Source organism: Phyllostomus hastatus, unplaced genomic scaffold, assembly GCF_019186645.2.
Source record: "Phyllostomus hastatus isolate PE091 unplaced genomic scaffold, TTU_PhHast_1.1 phas_contig_196, whole genome shotgun sequence".
In the NCBI taxonomy this organism is placed as follows: Eukaryota; Metazoa; Chordata; class Mammalia; order Chiroptera; family Phyllostomidae; genus Phyllostomus; species Phyllostomus hastatus.
Window position 1 is genome coordinate 7,442,264 of NW_025333709.1, and position 19,640 is coordinate 7,461,903.

Sequence of the window (19,640 nt, forward strand, 5' to 3'; positions counted from 1 at the left end):
AAAATACAGAAAATGGGAAACTAGAGAATTAAATGGTACATTTTATATATATATATATATATACACACACACACACATATACACATATATATACATATATATATAAACTTTAAATGTAAATCAAACACTTGTATGAAAAGGCAGAGATTAGCAGACTAGATTAAAAAAACATGATGCATCTATACACTATCCATAACAGGCCTCCTTTGGATGCAAAGACAAAGAGCTTAAAAGGAAAAGCATGAGAAAACATATTCCATACAAAAAGTAACCAGGAGAGCCAGGGTGGCTATACTACTGTCAAACAACAGAGATTTAAAATTTAAAAAAAGGTTACAGGAGACAAAGAGGGATACTATATATTGATAAAAGGCTCATTATACCAAGAAGATAAAACAATTATAAAACACCTAAAAACAAAATACCAAATATATATGAAACAAAAATTGACAATTCAGTTCAATTGAACTGAGAAACAGTCCTACAAAAATAGTTGGAGACGTCAATACCCCACTTTTAATAATGGATAGAACAACCAGACAAAAGATCAATAGGGAAACAGAACTGAACAACACCGTAACCAATTAGACTTAACAGGCACATACAGGTACAGGAAAAAGTAGGTTTACAGTTGTGAGTATGCAAAACACAGTTTATTCTTGTATCATTACTCCTTAATTGTTGTATTCTTTATTTGTATCGCAACTGTAAACCTACTTTTGCCCATCCATAGTAGACATCTACTCTTTCTCTCTAAGATAGACCACGTTAAGCCAAAAAACAAGTTTTAATATATTTAAACATCTACTCTTTCTCTCTAAGATAGACCACGTTAAGCCAAAAAACAAGTTTTAATATATTTAAAAGGTTTAACTCATACAAAATATACCATATTTTCTGACCACAGTGGAATCAAACTACAAATCAGTAACAGAAATAAAACTGGAAAGTCACTAATATGTAGATATTAAACAATATACTATTAAACAACCAATGGACCAAAGGAAAAAAATCACACATGCACACACACAAAAAAAAACTGGAAAAAAAAAAAAAAAGAATCCATACAACGAACCAAAGCTGTGGGATGGAGCAAAATCAGGTCCAAGAGCAAAATTTACAGTTGTAAACACCCACAATAAAAATGAAAATCTTAAAGCAGTAACCTAACTGAACAACTTAAAGAATTAAGAAAGATGAATAAACTACACCAAAAGCCAGAAAAGAAAAAAAATAATCAAGACTAGAGCAGAAGTTGAGAAAAATCAATGAGACCAAAAATTGGTTCTTTGAAAAGGTCAACAACATGGACAAACATTTTGTTACCCTAACCAAGAAAAACAGAAAGAGGACACAAACTACCAAAGTCAAAAATGAGAGCTGGGACATTACTACCTATTTTACAGAAACAAAAGGATTATAAAGTAGTACCATAAATAACTGTCTGCAACAAAGTGCATAACCTGGATGAAATGGATAAATCCCCAACAACACAAAAAGTACCAAACTGACAGAAAAAAAAAATCAGAGTAGACCTATGTAACAAGGAGATTTAATTAGTAACTGAAAACCTCCCAGCAAAGAAGCCAAAATCAGATGTTCACTGGTGAATACTCAAACATTTAAAGAAGAATTAATAATATTCGTACAGTGTCAAAATGAGTACTAAATTTATTGGGGTGATCACTTTGTAAGTTATATATAAATATCTAATCACTACGCTGTATACCTGAAACTAATGTAATACATCAACTGTGATTGAAAAATTCAAGTAATTTTTAAAATCTTTCTCAAACTCGTCCAAAACACTAGGAACATAAAGAACAAAACACCATCTGTTCCTTATGGCTTTGTTTTAGTCTGAAACTTTGATCTTCAACCTACACTTGCACAACGCTCTTTTAACAAGCCCCATTTAATGAACTTGCCAAAACTCATGCCATCCATCTCTGGATAAAACATTATGAATAACACAGAAGGATGCGCTGAATGCTCCCAACTAGCACTTCTGTTTGTTCCCCAGTCAAGCTGTTCTTGTTCCTTGAAATTTTACTTGAATGCCGACTTGAACTGTTTTTGTTTTCTAACCTACTGACACAGTTTACTTAGTGTTACAACTGGCTCATTGAAATACTATTTAAATCAACATATAAATGCAAAAAAGTGGTTTGTAAATACTACATTTGTATTTTTTATTTCCTTCCTTTCTTTCCACATAAAATACAAAATTCATCCCCTAACTTCATTCCAATCTCTACTCAAAAACTGCTTCCTTTCAAGGCCTTTCCTGTCCATCAAATATTATAAAGGAGCATTCTCAGCATTCTCTAGCCTGTAACCCTAACTCTACTTTTCTTCAGAACATTCAGTTTGATACCACATTTATTATCTATTTCTACCAATAGATTATAAACTCTAGGAAAGCAGGAAATATGTCTGGCTCCCAAGTAATTAAAACAGGGCAAGTCACATAGTAGGTGCACAATAACTATCTAAATGAGTAAGAAAAAGATTCCTTCGAGATACATCAATGAAAAAGAGACCATTTGCACTCAGATTGCAGACTTTTTGATTAACTATCAGCCCAAATGATACCACATAAGACATTTTCTGTGTTTCTCCTGTCCCCAGATGAATCCTGCCTTGAATCCAAACTCTGCCATAGCCTTATCTCCCACTAACACCCAATCCGTATCTTTCACTACGACAAATACCAAGACTGGAATACCAAGTCTTCTCTAAATATTCCCTACCACATTCAATTTAATATGCTAAAGATCATACTTAAAAGAAAAAAAGAGACTATTAGGCTTTATCCTGGATGAATGTTCATTGTTTAACATGTCTAACATCCCATTACTAAAGAGCATTAGTAAAATTCAAGTCTATTAAAAGGTAAAACAGAAAGCACGTCTTCAGTTTCCAAAGGCTCACATCAAAGATAATCACACAATGATTGCACATTATTAACGCCGAGAACCACCATAACAGAGTAACCGAACAGCAGGTGCTTTACTGTGTGCTCCACTGTGTGCTCCGGGGATCCCCGCTACGAGGGACCGTCTCCTCCCGCTGCCACCTATCAAAACCCTTCATCGTTCTTCAGGTTCACTCAGTGTCATCTCTGTTCAATTTTCTGACCATTTACTCTCTTCTCGGATCCCTACAGAATCTTTATTCAAAATCTCTTAAAGAATACCCAGCAACAGAATACGGTATGCATATTTTCTTCTCTATTTCAAGTCCTTGAGGGTGAAGATTCTTATTCAGGTTTACATCCACTAAGCACCATGGAAAATGTGTTGTAGGCATTTGCTAAGTATTTATTAAACTTTTAAATGTATGTTCTCCCATATATCACAAATTATTTGAACAAACTTAAGTGAACTACCAGCTGAAACTATATTGTTCCAACACTTTAAAGTAGGACAAATCTTAGTTAACTCTTTAGGTTAAATAAATCAGCTAAAAAGCACAGCTCTTAGATTCAAACTTTTATATTCCATTTGAGAATGAGAACATATCCATTTCTAATACTCTGCAATTGATTACTTACCTGAGACCATGGTCTGTGATCTGGTAACACCCGGACAGACTGAGAAACAGAAGTACACGTCCAGTCTCCTGATCAGATTTTTCACTCCCAGAGTAAATTAAGTCTTTTTCCCTAAGCACTCTAGTCCTTGATGCTTTTCTGCACAACGCAGAAGACTCTGGGAGTGCTGACATAGTTCTTAGAGCTGTTCCTGTACAACAGAACGAATGGCCACAATAGGCAAAGGCTGGAGAAGCACAATGCTGCTGCCAACAGACACTAGTCCTTAGTCCAACAATGTCCTTGCTGTAACAACCAGAGGAACAACTGAAGTTGGATGCTGTTTCCATTACACAAAGACTTTCAACATTTCTATGTCTCCATTCTACAGCATCCTCAATATCAGCCAGGTCTTCAGCATCTAACATCCACACATACGGAGAGGTGAAATTTTCAGAAGAATCGGGCTTAGTCCAGGAGTGTTCATTATCGATTTCTTCTCCGACGCTCTTGTTGGTTAAATCCTGCAAACACGCATACTGCTTGGTGGACTGCTTGGTGATGTCTTCATTTTCCCATGAAGTCGAAGTGATTTTGCTTGTAGAAGTTTTCAGAAGGCCACTCTGATGAGACGTCAGAATTCCAAGAGCTCTAGAAATCTTCTCCAGAGCCACATCTGTGATTTTTTCACATCCAGACAGATCAAGATGCCGAAGACTCTGGCAGCATCCAAGCCAAGACCAACTATAATTTACAGATAACGAGGCTATTAGGGGATACTGCTAACTTTTTCAAAAGTATTTGACTATATGTAAGTAGATGAAAAATAAAAGAAAGACTTTAAATCTAATACAATCAAACATTTACTGAATATATATTGTGAGGTAGTACTTTAGATGCCAAGGATACAAAAAAAGGACAGGAAAGGAGAAGACTTAGTTTATTTTACTGAAAAGTAACCAATAAAGGAAAGGCTGTACATGCATGAAAAGAGAATAACTAGGGATTAATTCAGGAAGACCCAGAAGAAACAAGCTCTAGGAACTGGTAGCATCAGCCGTAGCCAGAGAAGAGTACACCTCTCTGGAGGAAAACAGGTGCTGATGTACATGCTAGGGTGAAAAAGAGCAAAGTAAGGTAGACTAAGAAGGAAATTGGTGGCACCCAAAGAAATAAAATCTGTGAAGAATGTAACTTGAAGAAAGTGTTATAATTTTGGAATAAATATGAAGACTGTAAGACAGAGCCTGGCCAAATGGTATTTGGAACCAACTAAAAGTGAAAACATCTTAAAAATATTAGTGCCCAGCAAGGCACAAAGGCCTAGACACAGTACAGGATTATAAAAATGACGGGATGATACAGACTGGAGTTTCGGAGCAGCTAGGACCTGACAAGAGGCAAAGAACTGGAGGTGTTATCAAGTTATAAGCATGTGTGACTAAGAGGTGACAATAAAAAATAATAGCATGATTAAACTACAATTATGCAAATGAGGAACTACAGAACAAGTCTATGGATTCATAGTTAGAAATCATATTTAAATATTCAAAAATAACTAACCTGTCAAATGCAGAATCTGAAATGTCAGTTTGGGTAAGATCCAGGTGCTCCAGATTAGGACAAAGCTCTAAAATCTGCCTAACCTAAAGGGGGAAAAAGTCACTGTGAAGATCTACAGACTTTTAATTAGACAAGAGACAGATAACTTTCAGTAAATGACATAATCCAGTGGCTCTCAAACATTTGTGCATGTAAAAATCACTTCAAATCTGCACTGCCAATATATATTCTGGGCTCAAACCCCAGAGAATCTGTTTTAGTAACTAACATTAGATTCAGGAAATGTACATTTCTAAGGAATACCTAGAGATGTAGGATGGCACAAGATACACTTATAAAACAGAGATTTAATCTCACTTGCCCATTACATGCCTCACATATTATAAAGAATCATAAAAAAATGGATAAATGGTTTAACCTCTCCTAATCTTTGTACCCTTTTCTATAATGTGTAGACAAAGATACTGTGAGCACTGAAATGAAAGAATATGCAAGTCAGCAGTATATGCCTATCCATGGGAAGGAACTCTCATGGGTAAAGTTTTTCCGCCCCCCTTAATTAAACTTAGGAATAAGAAAACCAAATTTAGATCATTGCTAGTTTTTGTTAATACCCAAACTGGTGCTAATTGATACATACCATTTTGGTGGAAACTGCAGAGCTGTATGCTAACACAAGAGTTTTTACAGAAGTACCAACATATGGCAGAACATTATGGATTAAGCCATGGAGTAAGCGCTTTTCCATTTGTGCAATGCTGATAGCAATCGACTCCCCTGCAGACTCTTCTGTAAAATGAATTAAAAAATCTAAGAACCTGAAACACTAATTAGAATTGCTCTTCACAAGGAACCACCAAATCATTAAATATAAAATACTTTCTGCTATCCTTAAACTCTCTTACGTATGTGAAGCAAGTTAAATGAACATGGTCTCACTCGCCAGGACTTAATATTTAACAGGGCTTGCTTCAACTAAAAGAGAAGTAAAAGAAGAAAAAAAGGTTTACAGTGAGAATGAAGGAAAGGTTTTTTTCATATACTTTTAAGGTTAAAGGTGATTTTCATATCAAGGCAGGCAGCAGAGGAAAAGAAAAAATAACTCCAGTTTCCAGCACTGAAAAGTTTTAGAAACTTTGAATACTTGAAGAATATTAGCTCTTCAAGAGAATATAGAACACTGAATGAAAAATGAACCATAATGAAAGTACCATTCGTTATTTTACCTAAATAAAAAGGACACAGTGCTGGAAGACATTTGAAACAACCTGGTCATAATCAATCAAGCCAAAGGAAAATACATTAGGATTTTTAAAAAGTTAAAAATGAGCATGACTTTTGTTTTTTGCTTAATAACTTCTGTAGAGCCTGGATGTTTAGAACAGGATGGACTACTGTAACAAACACAATAAAATACAAACTTCATTTTGATATTTAAAAAAAAAACACAGTACACTAAAAAGAATGAACTAATAATTGTATCACCTTTCACAGGGTCCTGTTGTTGTTATGCTTACCTGAAAACCTAACTTAAATACAAAACTGTTTAACAGAGTAAGTTAAGGAAACCTTATTTAAAATAATAATAATAGCCCTGGCAGGTGTGGCTCAGTGGATTGAGTGCTGGCCTGTGAACCAAAGGGACGCCAGTTCAACTCCCTGGGTTGTGGGCCAGGTCCCCAGTAGGGGGTGTGCGAGAAGCAACCACACATCGATGTTTCTCTCCCATTTCTCCCTGCCTTCCCTCTCTCTAAAAATAAATAAATAAGTAAATGATTTTTTTTAGTAGTAACAATATAGCTGACAAATGGATTATAAGTAGAAAGAACAATTCTGAATTTGTAACTAATAGTTCCATATTTACAAATATTATCCTAAATTACTCTTTCTCATATATATACACACATACATAGAAAATAGAGGGATAAAAATGCCTTTTAGCCCTGATTGGTGTGGCTCAGTGGACCGAGCACCAGGCTGCGAAGCAGAAGGCTGCTGGTTCGATACCCAGTCAGGGCACATGCCTGGTTTGCAGGCCGGGTCCCCCCAGTGGGGGTGCAGGGGAGGCGCATGAAAGGCAACCACACATTGATGTTTCCCTCCCTCCCTTCCCCTCTATCTAAAAATAAATAAATTAAATCTTTTCAAAAATGCCTTTTCGTTAGCCCTATTTATTCTACTATAATTTTATTCCCAAATGATTCTTCTCTCTGTGCTCCCTCATCTAAATGTATACTGTTGCTATGAAATCTTTAAAAAAAAATTAAACATCCTGTGAAGAATTTCTCTGTAAAACGAGAAGGGCAGCGAAGATGAAAAAGCAGGCCCCGAGTTTAGTCTCATGTCCACTAGACTGAACAGACACATTACCACAGAGAGGCCTTAACCTCATCACCTTAACCTTTCCCTCTCCAAAGGGAAAGACAGCCTTCCCTTTGGCTCTCCTCAAGCGTTGAGTTTGGTAAAGCCTTTAAAACACAACATGGGTATTATGAATTCATTTTCCAGCATGCGTTAATTAAGTCTTCCCTCAGAGAAGACTTTTTTTAAAAGTCCACGCAAATCACTTTAACCATTACTTCAAGTGAGCCCACGGCACAGTACAAAAAGCGAGGTCGGACCGATGGAAGGACTGCAGGTGACAGCCCACAAACAACCCCTGAGGTCTCTAAAATGCGCCCTCTCTCTCTTCCTGGCACTCCCAACCTTCCTTCTTTTTCTCTGCAGCACTTGACACTATGTAACACAGTATATACTTTGCCTGCATTTATTATCTGTGTATCCTCTCCAAATTTCAGGCAAAACGAAGCCAGGGATTCCACTCCCTGGGATGCTGAAAGAATAATCTTTAAATATATGACATTTACTTTCCCCATATTTAATTCTTTTGCCAGACCAACTTTCTATTTTTTAAATGGGTAACCTGTAAATAAAAATTTCCTATAGGTTTAGTTTTACCAAGCAAAAAATATCTTTTCATGTGTTTTTACTATTTCATCTTTTAGTAATTACTATCTGAATAACACCTAAAACAAACTTTGTATGTTCCTCCTTCCCTTTCTGTACCTCTATAAAAACGCATTTTTCATTATGTACTTTAAGAATCATGCATTTTAAATTCTCACCCGTGAATACTTTAAGGGTAGAAATGAAGTCTTATTCACCCATGAATTCTTCTGCAGTGCTAACAAATGGCTACATTTGCAAAGAATTTTCATGCAGATTACTTCTCAATTCTACAACCATGTAAAGCAAGTGGTATGACTTTTTACAAGTGAATAAACAGAGTGAACAGCTTCATGCTCCTTCCTCTGGGCAAAGATGACTCAATAAATACTATGGAACTGATCAAATGAGCACATTAAAAAAACACATTGTAAAGTGCAAAGCATTATAATGAATGTACAACATTTCAGTAAGAGAAGGCCATCATAATCTGATTTTTAAAGTTTTTAAATGTAAAAACATGGGAAACGAATAAAACACATCTTAAATTTGCTGATTATTATTTCAAATTTTAAAAAGTAGTAGGCTTAAAAACAACAGTTTATTTAGAACACACAACATAAATCTAAACATCTAAGTATTTCTTGTTTAATATGTTAATTATTAAAGCACCATGTAATAATTTCATTAACAAGCACAGCTTACCAGATTCATCTACATCGGCATCTTCGTCCCATTCCTGAAAAGCACGGCTTTCATCTCTTCTGTTTTTCACCCATTCCTCATCAGGCTCGGTATCAAGTTCAGTTGCAGGGCCATTGTACCAGTCACCTACTCAACAAATAAACAAGAACAAAATAAGGTTACACTGGCTACCATTACAAAAATATAACCTATTTATAGTAAAAATCTCTGCACACACGAAATATTCAGTTATGGTTTAAAAAAAATACACTTCAATGAGCAAAGAATACATACTAAAAAGAATGATTAAAAACCATTTTCAATAATCTTACTGGCAATTTTAGAAATCACTGAAAACAACATAACTTTTCCCCCTACAGTGGCTTCACACTGGCCTGGACAATATCCTCATTATGATGATAGTTAACGAACAAAAGGAAGCAAGACTTTCTGCTGAATGGTGAAACCTTTCGGCACCACAGCATTCTGGGCTGGGGAATCTTGGCTGTGAGGGCCTGCCCTAGGCACGGCAAGGCCTTCACCTGCCAAAGACCGGCACATGTCCCCCCCAGAGGGGACAAACAAAAATGTCCCCATAGACATTTCAAAACATCCCCTGGAGGGAGGGAAAATCAATTCTGAGTGAAAACCGCTGGGAAAAAAATACTATAAATAAATAAAAACCATTTTTATTGGAACTTTTAAAGTATATTAAAACAGAAAAAAAGAAACTTATTAAGATTTACTTAACTTCACAGAAGTCTAGCATAGCATTTTAACATTCGATTTTTATATTAAAAAGTATTTATATCATGTATTAATATCTAATAAATTATTCATAATTAAAAATATAGCTAAGCAAAGAAGTATTTGAAATATCCACATTTGTCTTGTTTGACTTTCATTATCCTACAACTTATAGAAAAAATTATTCTACATAACAATAATAATTCTAATTATTTGGCTTATACGAGTCCACCCACTACACCAAATGGCTTCACTCAAAAATGTTAAATATCTAAAAACAGCGTATTTTAAAGATACCACAAATTAATTAAAAAGTACAACTTTAAAAATCAGATTCATAATTTATGTGAGAAATATATAATACCATGTCAATACCATGACAAATTATAGAAAACTAAGAATTACAATGTATATTTTGAAATTAATATTCACCTAGAAATTATTTTAATTCAGTGACAAAAAATATGCAATAGTAGCTGCATTATCCTGTGACCACATTAAATGCTCATGAAAATAAAATTGTCTATAATTGTTCACATGTAAAAAAGTAACTTACCACATGAAATTAACATGAAATTTTGATTTATTGAATGAGAGCATACTAATCACAAAACAATGCTAAGATAAAAACAGATGCAAATCATTTTGTGCCACTGCGAAAAGGGAGCCATGATTGTGCCTCATCTTCTTATTCTACATGACTGATTTTTTCTGTATTTTTTAAATACTTTAAATAATCTATCCTTTAAAGCTGTTCTGACATCCTATTAATTTTACTTCTAACTTTTGGTGATGGAAAATCCCAAATACAGCCAAAAGTAGAAAGAAATAGCATTTAAAGGTAGCATCATGAATACCAGTGTACTTATCACCTACCTTCAACAAGGATCAACATTTTGCCAATTATATGGCATTCCCTCTCCAACTGTTTTTTTTTTCTGATTACTTTAAAGGAAACTGCACACATCACATAGTTTACCCATAAATGTTTCTTTTAGCTTTGCTCACTTCTCAAAATGCATATAAAGAACACACACTATGAAATCTACATTTTTAGTCAACCTCTCAGTTTTCCTTCCCTGGCCTTGCCTATTAATGTCTATGAGTATTCATCTTAAAAAAACAAAACAAAAAAACAGACTGAAATATTTTTCAAACTAACTGAAAGCCCCATTTACCTACCTCTGGCCCAGTGAACAGGGTAAAGATGTTTCCAAAGTGATCCCGTCTTTGCCAGCTGGGCCCATTTGGTGCTTACTTGACTGCACCGACATAGTTCTTGAGGATTAAGATAACTGAAAATTGCCAGCATTACCTCAGGAGGAAGATGCGTTATACCTGTGGCTCGTTCTGATACTTCCGCTTCTGAAATTAAAAAGAAAACTTTAGTATTAAAGGTTGTAAGAGCAAACGCAGTAAAAAATTATAGTCACATTTCTATAAATAAAATCCAGTGCCTGAAGTCCACTCCTTCCTGCTTGCAAGATGAGAAAAGGAAATAACATGGATTAGAGGTAACATGGGGATGTTAAAGTTGTTAAGAATCTGTAGGGTTAAACTATCATGGCCCAAATCATACTTCATCAGTGGGAGCTACAATAAACACAGAATCGACTTGCTCTTACAAAGGCGGCACAGAAAAAACAATACTCACTTTGTAGCATAAGCATCATTTGAAAAAGGAACCCAACAGGTTATACAGCTTTAAATCAACAAGTGTGGAGTTGGCCAGATTATGAGATCTCCAAGGCATTTTTAATGACACACACGAGTCTCACAGCATCTGCCATTCATGCGTTATGACTCCTGTCAGCATCTTCCCAGTGGCCCCTTTTCACATTTCGTGTAAGTCTGTGAAACCTGAATTCTTTTACCTATAGGTACCCTAACCAACTCATACATATATTATTTATGAGCCAGTTGAAACAATATAATGTAAATATTTCTAGAGCTGGCATATATTTGTCAGGAATCTTTTGTCAGCCACTACTATAAAAAGTAGTCACTGGATGTCTAATTTCCTATAATATATTATTTCAGTAGCAATTTTCTGGAAAAATGCAAATTAGGAATACTATAAAGAATATAAAACATAGAGGTTCACTGTTAAAGTATTATGAAGAACCTGAGGACTTTGTATATCTGATTTTTCTTCACAAAATATAGAAGTGCTATGATCAAATTCCTTGAATCGAACCCTTTTTAGACGCAGATATTTTAAAAATAATGCAGCTATAATTTGCTTTGAAGGAATGGGAAAACTAAATGTAATAAGTGTGATGCTTTTAAATCCCATGTTACACTACAATTAAACCAGACACAACAGGTCTTGGCTTGGTGTCTAAGGCACAAGTTGAATTTCACAGTGAAGCGCACACACTTTATGGGTTTAATTATAGCTTACCCACAGAAACGTCTTTGTTTCAACATGCATCTCACCTACATTGTTAAATAAAAATAACAGAAAAGAACGAATTTCAAAAAGTTTAAGCTATTTTAACAGAAGTGCCATTACTATGTCCCATCTGAAAGATTCAAAGGAATTTTTACTAACCTAAGAATGTTAATCTCTTTAATGATGTTTTAAAAGGCAAAGCTATCAAAGGCAAAGAAGAATAAAAATGAGGAAGTAGTCTAAGAAAAAAAAGTAAACATATTTTATTTGCATTTCTCCTGTGTTTTCTCAAAGCAACTGTGCAAAGAAAAACTACGCCCGCGCTCGCCCCCTCCCGTGTACGGCTGGATGTAAGCTAAGAGAGTGACACACGGGAAAGGACAAAGATAAAACTGTAAGCAGAAATAATTTTGTAAACTGACGGAAAAAATAAGGAAAGAAAAAGCAGCTACCACGTTTAATGACCTCAAAAAGTTGAACAGTACTAAAAAAGTGCTCTGTATATGGTAGTTTTCAATAATTTTGATAAGCCAAGTATTATTAATATTTTATGTATATACAAATTTATTTAATAAATACTGTATTACAATTGGCCCAAGTATATGAGTGTTAAATTATCAGACAACACTAAATTCTAATATAGAAACTGTTTCAATTAAATTTATACTTGAAAATAAATGGCTTAACTCATTCCTCAAACAAAATCTACAGTTCACATCAACAAAGGAAAAATGGCCTTGAAACTAATAAATCATTTGCTATCTAAACACTTCAATCTCACCTTTATCTGATTTTTCATCCACTGAATATTTAAAAAACTTCTGTCGCTCCTCAGCTTGATTCCACAGGCTGAGACCTCTAAGGAGTTCTGCGGCATCCTTCTGAGAGCAATGCTGTGCAATCACTTTCTTTTTAATATCCTTCAGCTCTTCATAGGTAAAATATTCCATTAACATGGGCTGAAAAACCTAAATTAAAACAAAACAGTCATGAGGAAAGTTGCTTACTTTGTTTTGTTTTACTCTACACCTTTCAAATTATTAATCGTTAAAATGTAAGAGAAAAACATTAGTTACTGCCGAGTTAGTTCATCCAAATATTAGAGAAGAATATCACCAAAAGAGATCCCTCTCTCTTAAGAATTCTCTGGCAAAGCCAATCCCTAAACACTTTCAAAGCATCATACCAGAAGGTCTTCCTATACAGAGCTTGCCAAACACTCTCAGTCATTGTCTCATGGTTGGACAGTTAGGTCAGTTAACTGCCTTCTGCTACTGCAGTAACCGACCTGTACCCAAACAGGGCCTCTGAGTCCTTCAGGAATGGTACCCAGCCTATAGGAACCATAAGTCAGAACTCTCCTGAGACTTTCAACTACTAAGTATTACCTGGGAGATCTCTTCTTCAAAATAGATGCTTAATCCCAACTGCTAATTTATAGAATCAGAATCTTCAGAAGTGGAACTTTTTAAAAAAATGGTTCCACAGATCATTTTGATGCACACCTAAGGTTAACAAATACTGCTCTAAGAAGTGGTTTCAATGCTGGTTGATTATAACATTAATAACTTGGGAAGCCTTTAAAATAGACCTATACGAGTATCTCCACATGATTTAGCTGGTCTGGAAAGGGCTTTCAAGTGTTTTGGTTTTTTAAAAAAATTCCAGTCTGAGTGTAAGGTAAAACTATAAATGAGAATCACTATAACAACTGATTAACAGCTGAACGAGAATCCAGTTCTTTGTCAAACATTTTCTCTATTCCTTACCCTGATACTCATTCCACTTTATTTATTTTTTTTAAATGACAGTAAGTTCATTAAAGCTTGGGACAGTAAGTCAGTGGAAGGGCCCGCGGAGACAGGGAGCCGGTCTCACGGGGACCGCAGAGCTTCAGACAGAAGCCGCCAAGTCTGCACCTGGGGAGGGGGACGTGGCCTGCTCACAGAAGAGTGTGCCCATCCCACTTCAAGACCGGGAAAATATTTTGCTCATCCATGCAGTGATATCCTCGTACACATGCACTAGGCTTAAGTCCGGTAAGTTTAATACCATCATTTAATTACTAGAATCCACTTCTAAAAGAAACACTAAAAATTCTTTAAACTTAGCATAGAAATACAGAAAGTTTAAAGAATTCTCCAAGGTTCTAAAAATGCATTAGGATGGCATAAAAAGTTAGTAATGTTCAATATACTGCCATCTGCATAATAAGAAAATACTGAATAAATGAATTACATCATTTATTCAATGAAAAACAATAATCTCCCTGAGGTAAAAAAAAATTATTAGTTTTTCCTTGGGTTTTTCTTCATTTCTTAAAATGAACTGGAAGTTTATCTTCCTATGCATTATATTGAAGAATCAAAGACAAAATAACATTTTCAATTATTTATTTACTTCCAACTGTGAGCTGCAGCTGACCTGGAGAGTTACAGAGGCGGCGGCAGCAGGCAGCAATGAGCCAGCTGGGCCGCCCAGGCTCGGGAAACAAGTCACAAGTCACGGGGAAGGAGGAGGCCCTGGGAGCTCGGGACAGAGAAGAGCGAAGGCAGTGAGTGCGCTGGCCTGGCGGGCGGACGCGGGCGGGGGTGCAGGTGTGCTCAGAAAGAGTGCCCAAAACAACATTTTTTAAATTTAAATCAAAATCACACGGAGGGAAAATTATGCTTACCTCCTCTTCCTCTTTCATGTGAGGAAGAAAATCTCTTGTAAAAGCCTCCAATCTCTCTTTCAGCTGTTTCTCATAATTTAACTGCTCATATTCATTCTAAAAACAAATCGAAAGTACTCTGAAAAGTTCTGCTTCATTAACTTACATTGTACCTGATTCTAGAAAGTCAGTTTAAAATGCAACATAAAACCTAAAAAAAAAGGACAAATGCAAAGTGGTCTCTGTTATACTCTTCTAAGTACAAAAGATGTCTTAAGGACATCTGAACCTTGAATTCTTTTAGTAATGGGATCTATACTTCTTTTTTTAAATGCTATAAAAAGTCTTAAAAGAAAAAGCAAGCCCTGGCTGGTGTGGCTCAGTGGACTGACTGAGGGCCAGCCTGTGAACCAAAGGGTCGCCGGTTCCATTCCCAGAGAGGGCACGTGCCTGGGTTAGCAGCCAGGTCCCCAGCAGGCAGTGCAGGAGAGGCAACCACACTGATGTTTCTCTCCCCCTCTTTCTCCTTCCCTTCCTGTCTCTCTAAAAATAAAGAAATGAATAAATAATCTTTTTAAAAAATCAAGTATTTGCTCAAAACATCTAATGATTTCTAATATATATATTTACATAATTTCTGTGTGTCAGTTTTCTCAATATATCTCCAAGCAGTCTACAAGAGCCTACTGGACTCTTACCATTACAGAATTACTTCAGGGCACTGATTTTCAACCCGTGTGCTGCAAGAATTTTTAAAATGTGCAATACCTGACTACTCAGTCAGGGGCACTGACCTCTTTTCCCTTAGACTGCCAAATTAAAAAATGACAAAACCAACAGAACAGTAACTATCCAATTTGAAAGAATCAAAATTATGCCTATTTTTTGGCAGATCAACAAAAAATATATTTTTTGACATGCTGCAGAATTTTAGTAATTAGTTTATATGCACCAAGACATGAAAAGGCTGAAAATCATTGCTTCGAGGTCACTAGTTTATCTTCCACTAAGCAATTCAGAATGCCTGTTGCAGTACCCTACTTCTAGAAGACCATACACATCGCTAAAGGCAAAGTATTGACTTCTAGAGGCAAGGAGTTGACTACATCTTGAAGTAAATCATTCTAAGTCCAGACAACTGCTAAAAAGCTCTTCCTTATATGAATTGAGATTGTATCTCCCTATACCTTATCCATCATTTCTGTATCAGACCTCTAAACTTAAAACATTTGGAAAATTTATAAAATAATGAACTTTTAAAATGTGAGAATATTTTATCTCTGCTGAGTCCTCTGTAATCTTTTGCAACTGACTTATTTAACTGCTTCCTAATATTCTACCCAATGTCCCATTTTCTTAAAATTTTATACATTTTCCATACGTATACCAAAGAGCTTCCATTTCCTCTTACTGCCAATGATTATCAAATGTTCTTTTCCAAACCAAAATACTCTTCTGACCTTTTATGTCTCCTCCTATAATAATAAATGCCCACCCAAATTACACAAGCAGTTCAAACGCAACCTGTCTGTAACGGAGCTTTGTACTCCCCAAGTATCTTCCATACTCCCTGGAGACTAGGCTCAATGCTGTTCTTATTCCCTTCTCTTTCTCCTTCCCTCCTTTTATGCAATCATTACATCCTATCAACTTTATTTGTCCCACAAAGTTCTCAAGTCTGTCCCCTCCCCTCTATGTCCACTAGTCACTACTTTAGTTCAGACCTAATCATTTTATGGAACAGGTAGTACATAAACATAATACAGAGTAAAAAGTAGGTTTTTAGGGCAAAAGTAGGTTTACAGTTGTTCATATGGAAAATAATAATTAGTGAATATTAATATAAGAATAAACTGTTTCACATACTCACACCTATGAACCTACTTCTGCCCCACCTTATATAAAATTCAGTAAGTATAAAAGAACATTCAATAAAAAGTAAAACTCCCATCACTACCCAGTACCCCAGCCTACTACCCCATCTCCCACGTCCCCACCAAGTAGCTACTATGTATTCTTCCACAGATAATTACAGTAATTTTTGTAAGTCTTTCTGCTTATGCCTTTTCTTTCCCTTCACACCATCCTCTTCCCTACTGCAGAACAGTCTTTCTAGCTAGAACACAATTCCCTAAGTCACAGGTGCATGGTGGTTTGACAGAGTTGCAACTTATACCTGTGCTTCGCCGAACCAGCAGGGAGATAAACAAAGACCAAATTTTAAATATCCTATAATTCATAACTATAGTCATAGAAAAATCTCTCTTTATCATTATCCTAAACTACATTCAAAACTAGCTTCATGCTAACAATTAAATATGGTCCTGTTTCTCACCCCGGCCAGCTGAAAAAGCATCCTGTCAACAGCCATGGCTGCAGGGACGGGCCATGGCTGACCGGACAGGGCTCAGTCCAGTCCGGCCACACACGAGGGTTAGCCGGTGAACGTTATCAGTAAGGGGAACAACAGTGTTCTCTGCCCCTCTCGCCCATCCTCTCTCTAAAATAAATAAATAAACCAATACTTTAAAAAAACTTTATCCTGTTTAACAAATGCTGTGCCCTAAAATATGGAGAAAGAAACTATAGTCAACATTTTAGCTAACATTTAATTTTAATAAATACAATTTATAAGATTAAAGTGTTTATTCATTCTATGTAACAATTTACCGTTAGTCGCCAGTAACTCTTTATCTTTCAAGAGTTCAGTAAATATTATAAGAAAGTAAAAATCTTACGGTAATTAAATTTCACTTCAAAATAAGTTTAAGATTTAGAGCGTGGTGTTCATTATAAGATATTATTTATATACCGTAGTAAAGATGTAACTGACAGATTTCATCAAACCTGACTGAGGTTCCACTAAGCCCTCTTCTTAACTAGATCCAACCTGGAGCTTTGTCCTTGGCACACTTAGTGCACTTTTAGCAAAATCATCCTGCATCTATCTAATCTTCCAAAAAAAAATGCCCGAATTCTTAGCAGCTTATCACCCTTGATATCATCCACCCCTGCGATCTTATCCCCTGGTCTGTCTTCAGGAAAAACTGTCAGTCTAGCAAGAACCTCCCTAACCTTGACGATTCCTCTTAGTCCTTTTCCTGCCCCCACCCTGCTCCTTAACTCTAAATCCCCACCTGCCCCTGTTACATTCAGAGCTGAACCCCACTGTAGTAACCCCTTGAATAAATTCTTCCTTACCGCCATTAACAAGTGTCAAAATGGTCTTTTTCTTTAACATAACATCATTTACTATAAAATACTAACAACTTTTGCCAATGACAAACCAGAGGATGTCACAGGTTGTGGCACTAAATGCCCATTTTTACAACTCACCTTAACATTCTTCAGTCCCTTTTCAAAGAGGCTAAGCATCTCAGAGAGTTTATTGTCAGAATGAACATTATAAATGGTCTGACTGCGTTGCTGAAGCAAACCAATAATGTATTCATTTTCAATCTGCTCATGCATTTTGAACTCCTTAAAAGTAGCGTACAGAGACTGCAGAAGAGCACGGAAATCATTGTTGTTGGAAAAGTTGGTTTTAGAAAGCTGAATAAAAACATAAAAAGAAAGACAAAATAAGTACATGTAAATATTCACCAATAAAAATATTTAGATGCATCTTATTTAGTTTGTACATAGTCAAATATCTCTCATACTTTCCTTGGTTAAAGTATTTGGTTAAATTTAAGTTTCCTTTAAATAAAAGGGTTTGACTAGATTCCCTTCAAATCTAAAATTCCATTAGTTTATATATATGCTAAATAGAATACTCCACCAAGTTATACGTAAACATTAAAAGAGTTGTGTAAAGCACAGGGAATATATTCAATAATACTGTAGTAACAATGTCAAAAATAGCTGTTAAAAAGTGTTTTTTTCTTTGTTTAAAATGTTCTTCATGTTATTATACTACTTTTACAATTTAAACAATTCAAAAATATTCTATTATAGTTTGTTTAAACTTTAATACCAAGATGAGTCTGTTCTGTTCCGAAAATAATTATAAAATATTGAGCTATTAGAGCATTATTAGATAATTTTAGAGGAACTAATTTTTTAACAGAAAACTGGGATAAACACTTAGCAGCTTTTATTAGAAATCGCGTACTTTTCTGAAGTGGAGGCACTACAATAGTGCAACGTGGAAACCTAGGACATAAGAAGGTAAATGCACTTGAAGGAAAGAAACAATCATTGAAAACATAAAGAAATATATCCACTGCCATTTTTAACTTCTACTATTTAGCGAGAAGATGACTATTCTGACATAATTTCAATTTTTTACATTTAAATGGCATATTAAGTTCTCATGTTCAAGGCATACATATTATCAACTTGATTCAAATTAAAGTTCAAATATTCAAACCCTGCACTGCCTCCATTGCCATATTAAATCTACCTTCAATTATATCAATTCCAGTTTCAAAATTCATTTTAAAGAGGAAAACCTGATTAGGTCAGAAACAACAGACAGTAAACGGAGGGGAAGAAGCTACTAACACCATACTTCCTAGACTTGCTTTGTGAAGTCTGATCTAGTATTCCTAAAATGGAGCACAGTCCAAGCTGTCTTAATTGCCTGTTCTCGGCAAGAATAGCAGGCTCTTAACAAAGCACCAGAGATTACTAAAGCAAAACTATTCCACTATCCACTGTACACAACAGAATTAATTTAGTTTCTGTAAAACACCATATGGATTAGGTATTAAGAGTCATTTATAGAAAACCAGATCTATGGTCAGATTCTCTAAGATCAGATCCCAGCTCTACCATTTATTGAGCTGTGTAACCATAAATAAGTTAGTTTTCTCCCTCCATGTCTTAATGTTCTGTTGGTGTTAAATGCGAATAACAATAACACCTGCACTTCACATGGTCCCTGTGAGATCAAAATGAATTACTGCTTAGTAAATGTTAGCTATCATTTTGAAAATTAATCATGCGGTTTTATAAATTCATGCATTTTTTACTCTATTCAGATACTTAATGAGCAGCCATCATAAGCCAGGCACTGTTTCTGATACTTGAGCTATATCAGTTAACAAAAATGACTTCTTAGTCTTTACAGGGCTTACATTCTATTATGTAAGTGAAGGGAAATAAGACAATGA

General features: G+C 35.4%; 1 protein-coding gene across 1 annotated transcript in view; it reads right to left on the bottom strand.

The window, feature by feature from the left end:
- The window catches only part of FBXL5 (F-box and leucine rich repeat protein 5), a 34,190-nt gene that overhangs the window by 7,208 nt on the left and 7,342 nt on the right, over positions 1-19,640 (bottom strand). Inside the window, exons 2-9 of the mRNA XM_045833956.1 lie at positions 17,860-18,075; positions 14,545-14,640; positions 12,652-12,838; positions 10,658-10,840; positions 8,750-8,875; positions 5,739-5,887; positions 5,099-5,181; positions 3,557-4,279 (exon numbers count right to left, since the gene is read on the bottom strand). Of these exons, the coding sequence (XP_045689912.1) occupies positions 3,557-4,279; positions 5,099-5,181; positions 5,739-5,887; positions 8,750-8,875; positions 10,658-10,840; positions 12,652-12,838; positions 14,545-14,640; positions 17,860-18,075 (1,763 nt within the window). The remainder of the gene's footprint in view (positions 1-3,556; positions 4,280-5,098; positions 5,182-5,738; positions 5,888-8,749; positions 8,876-10,657; positions 10,841-12,651; positions 12,839-14,544; positions 14,641-17,859; positions 18,076-19,640) is intronic.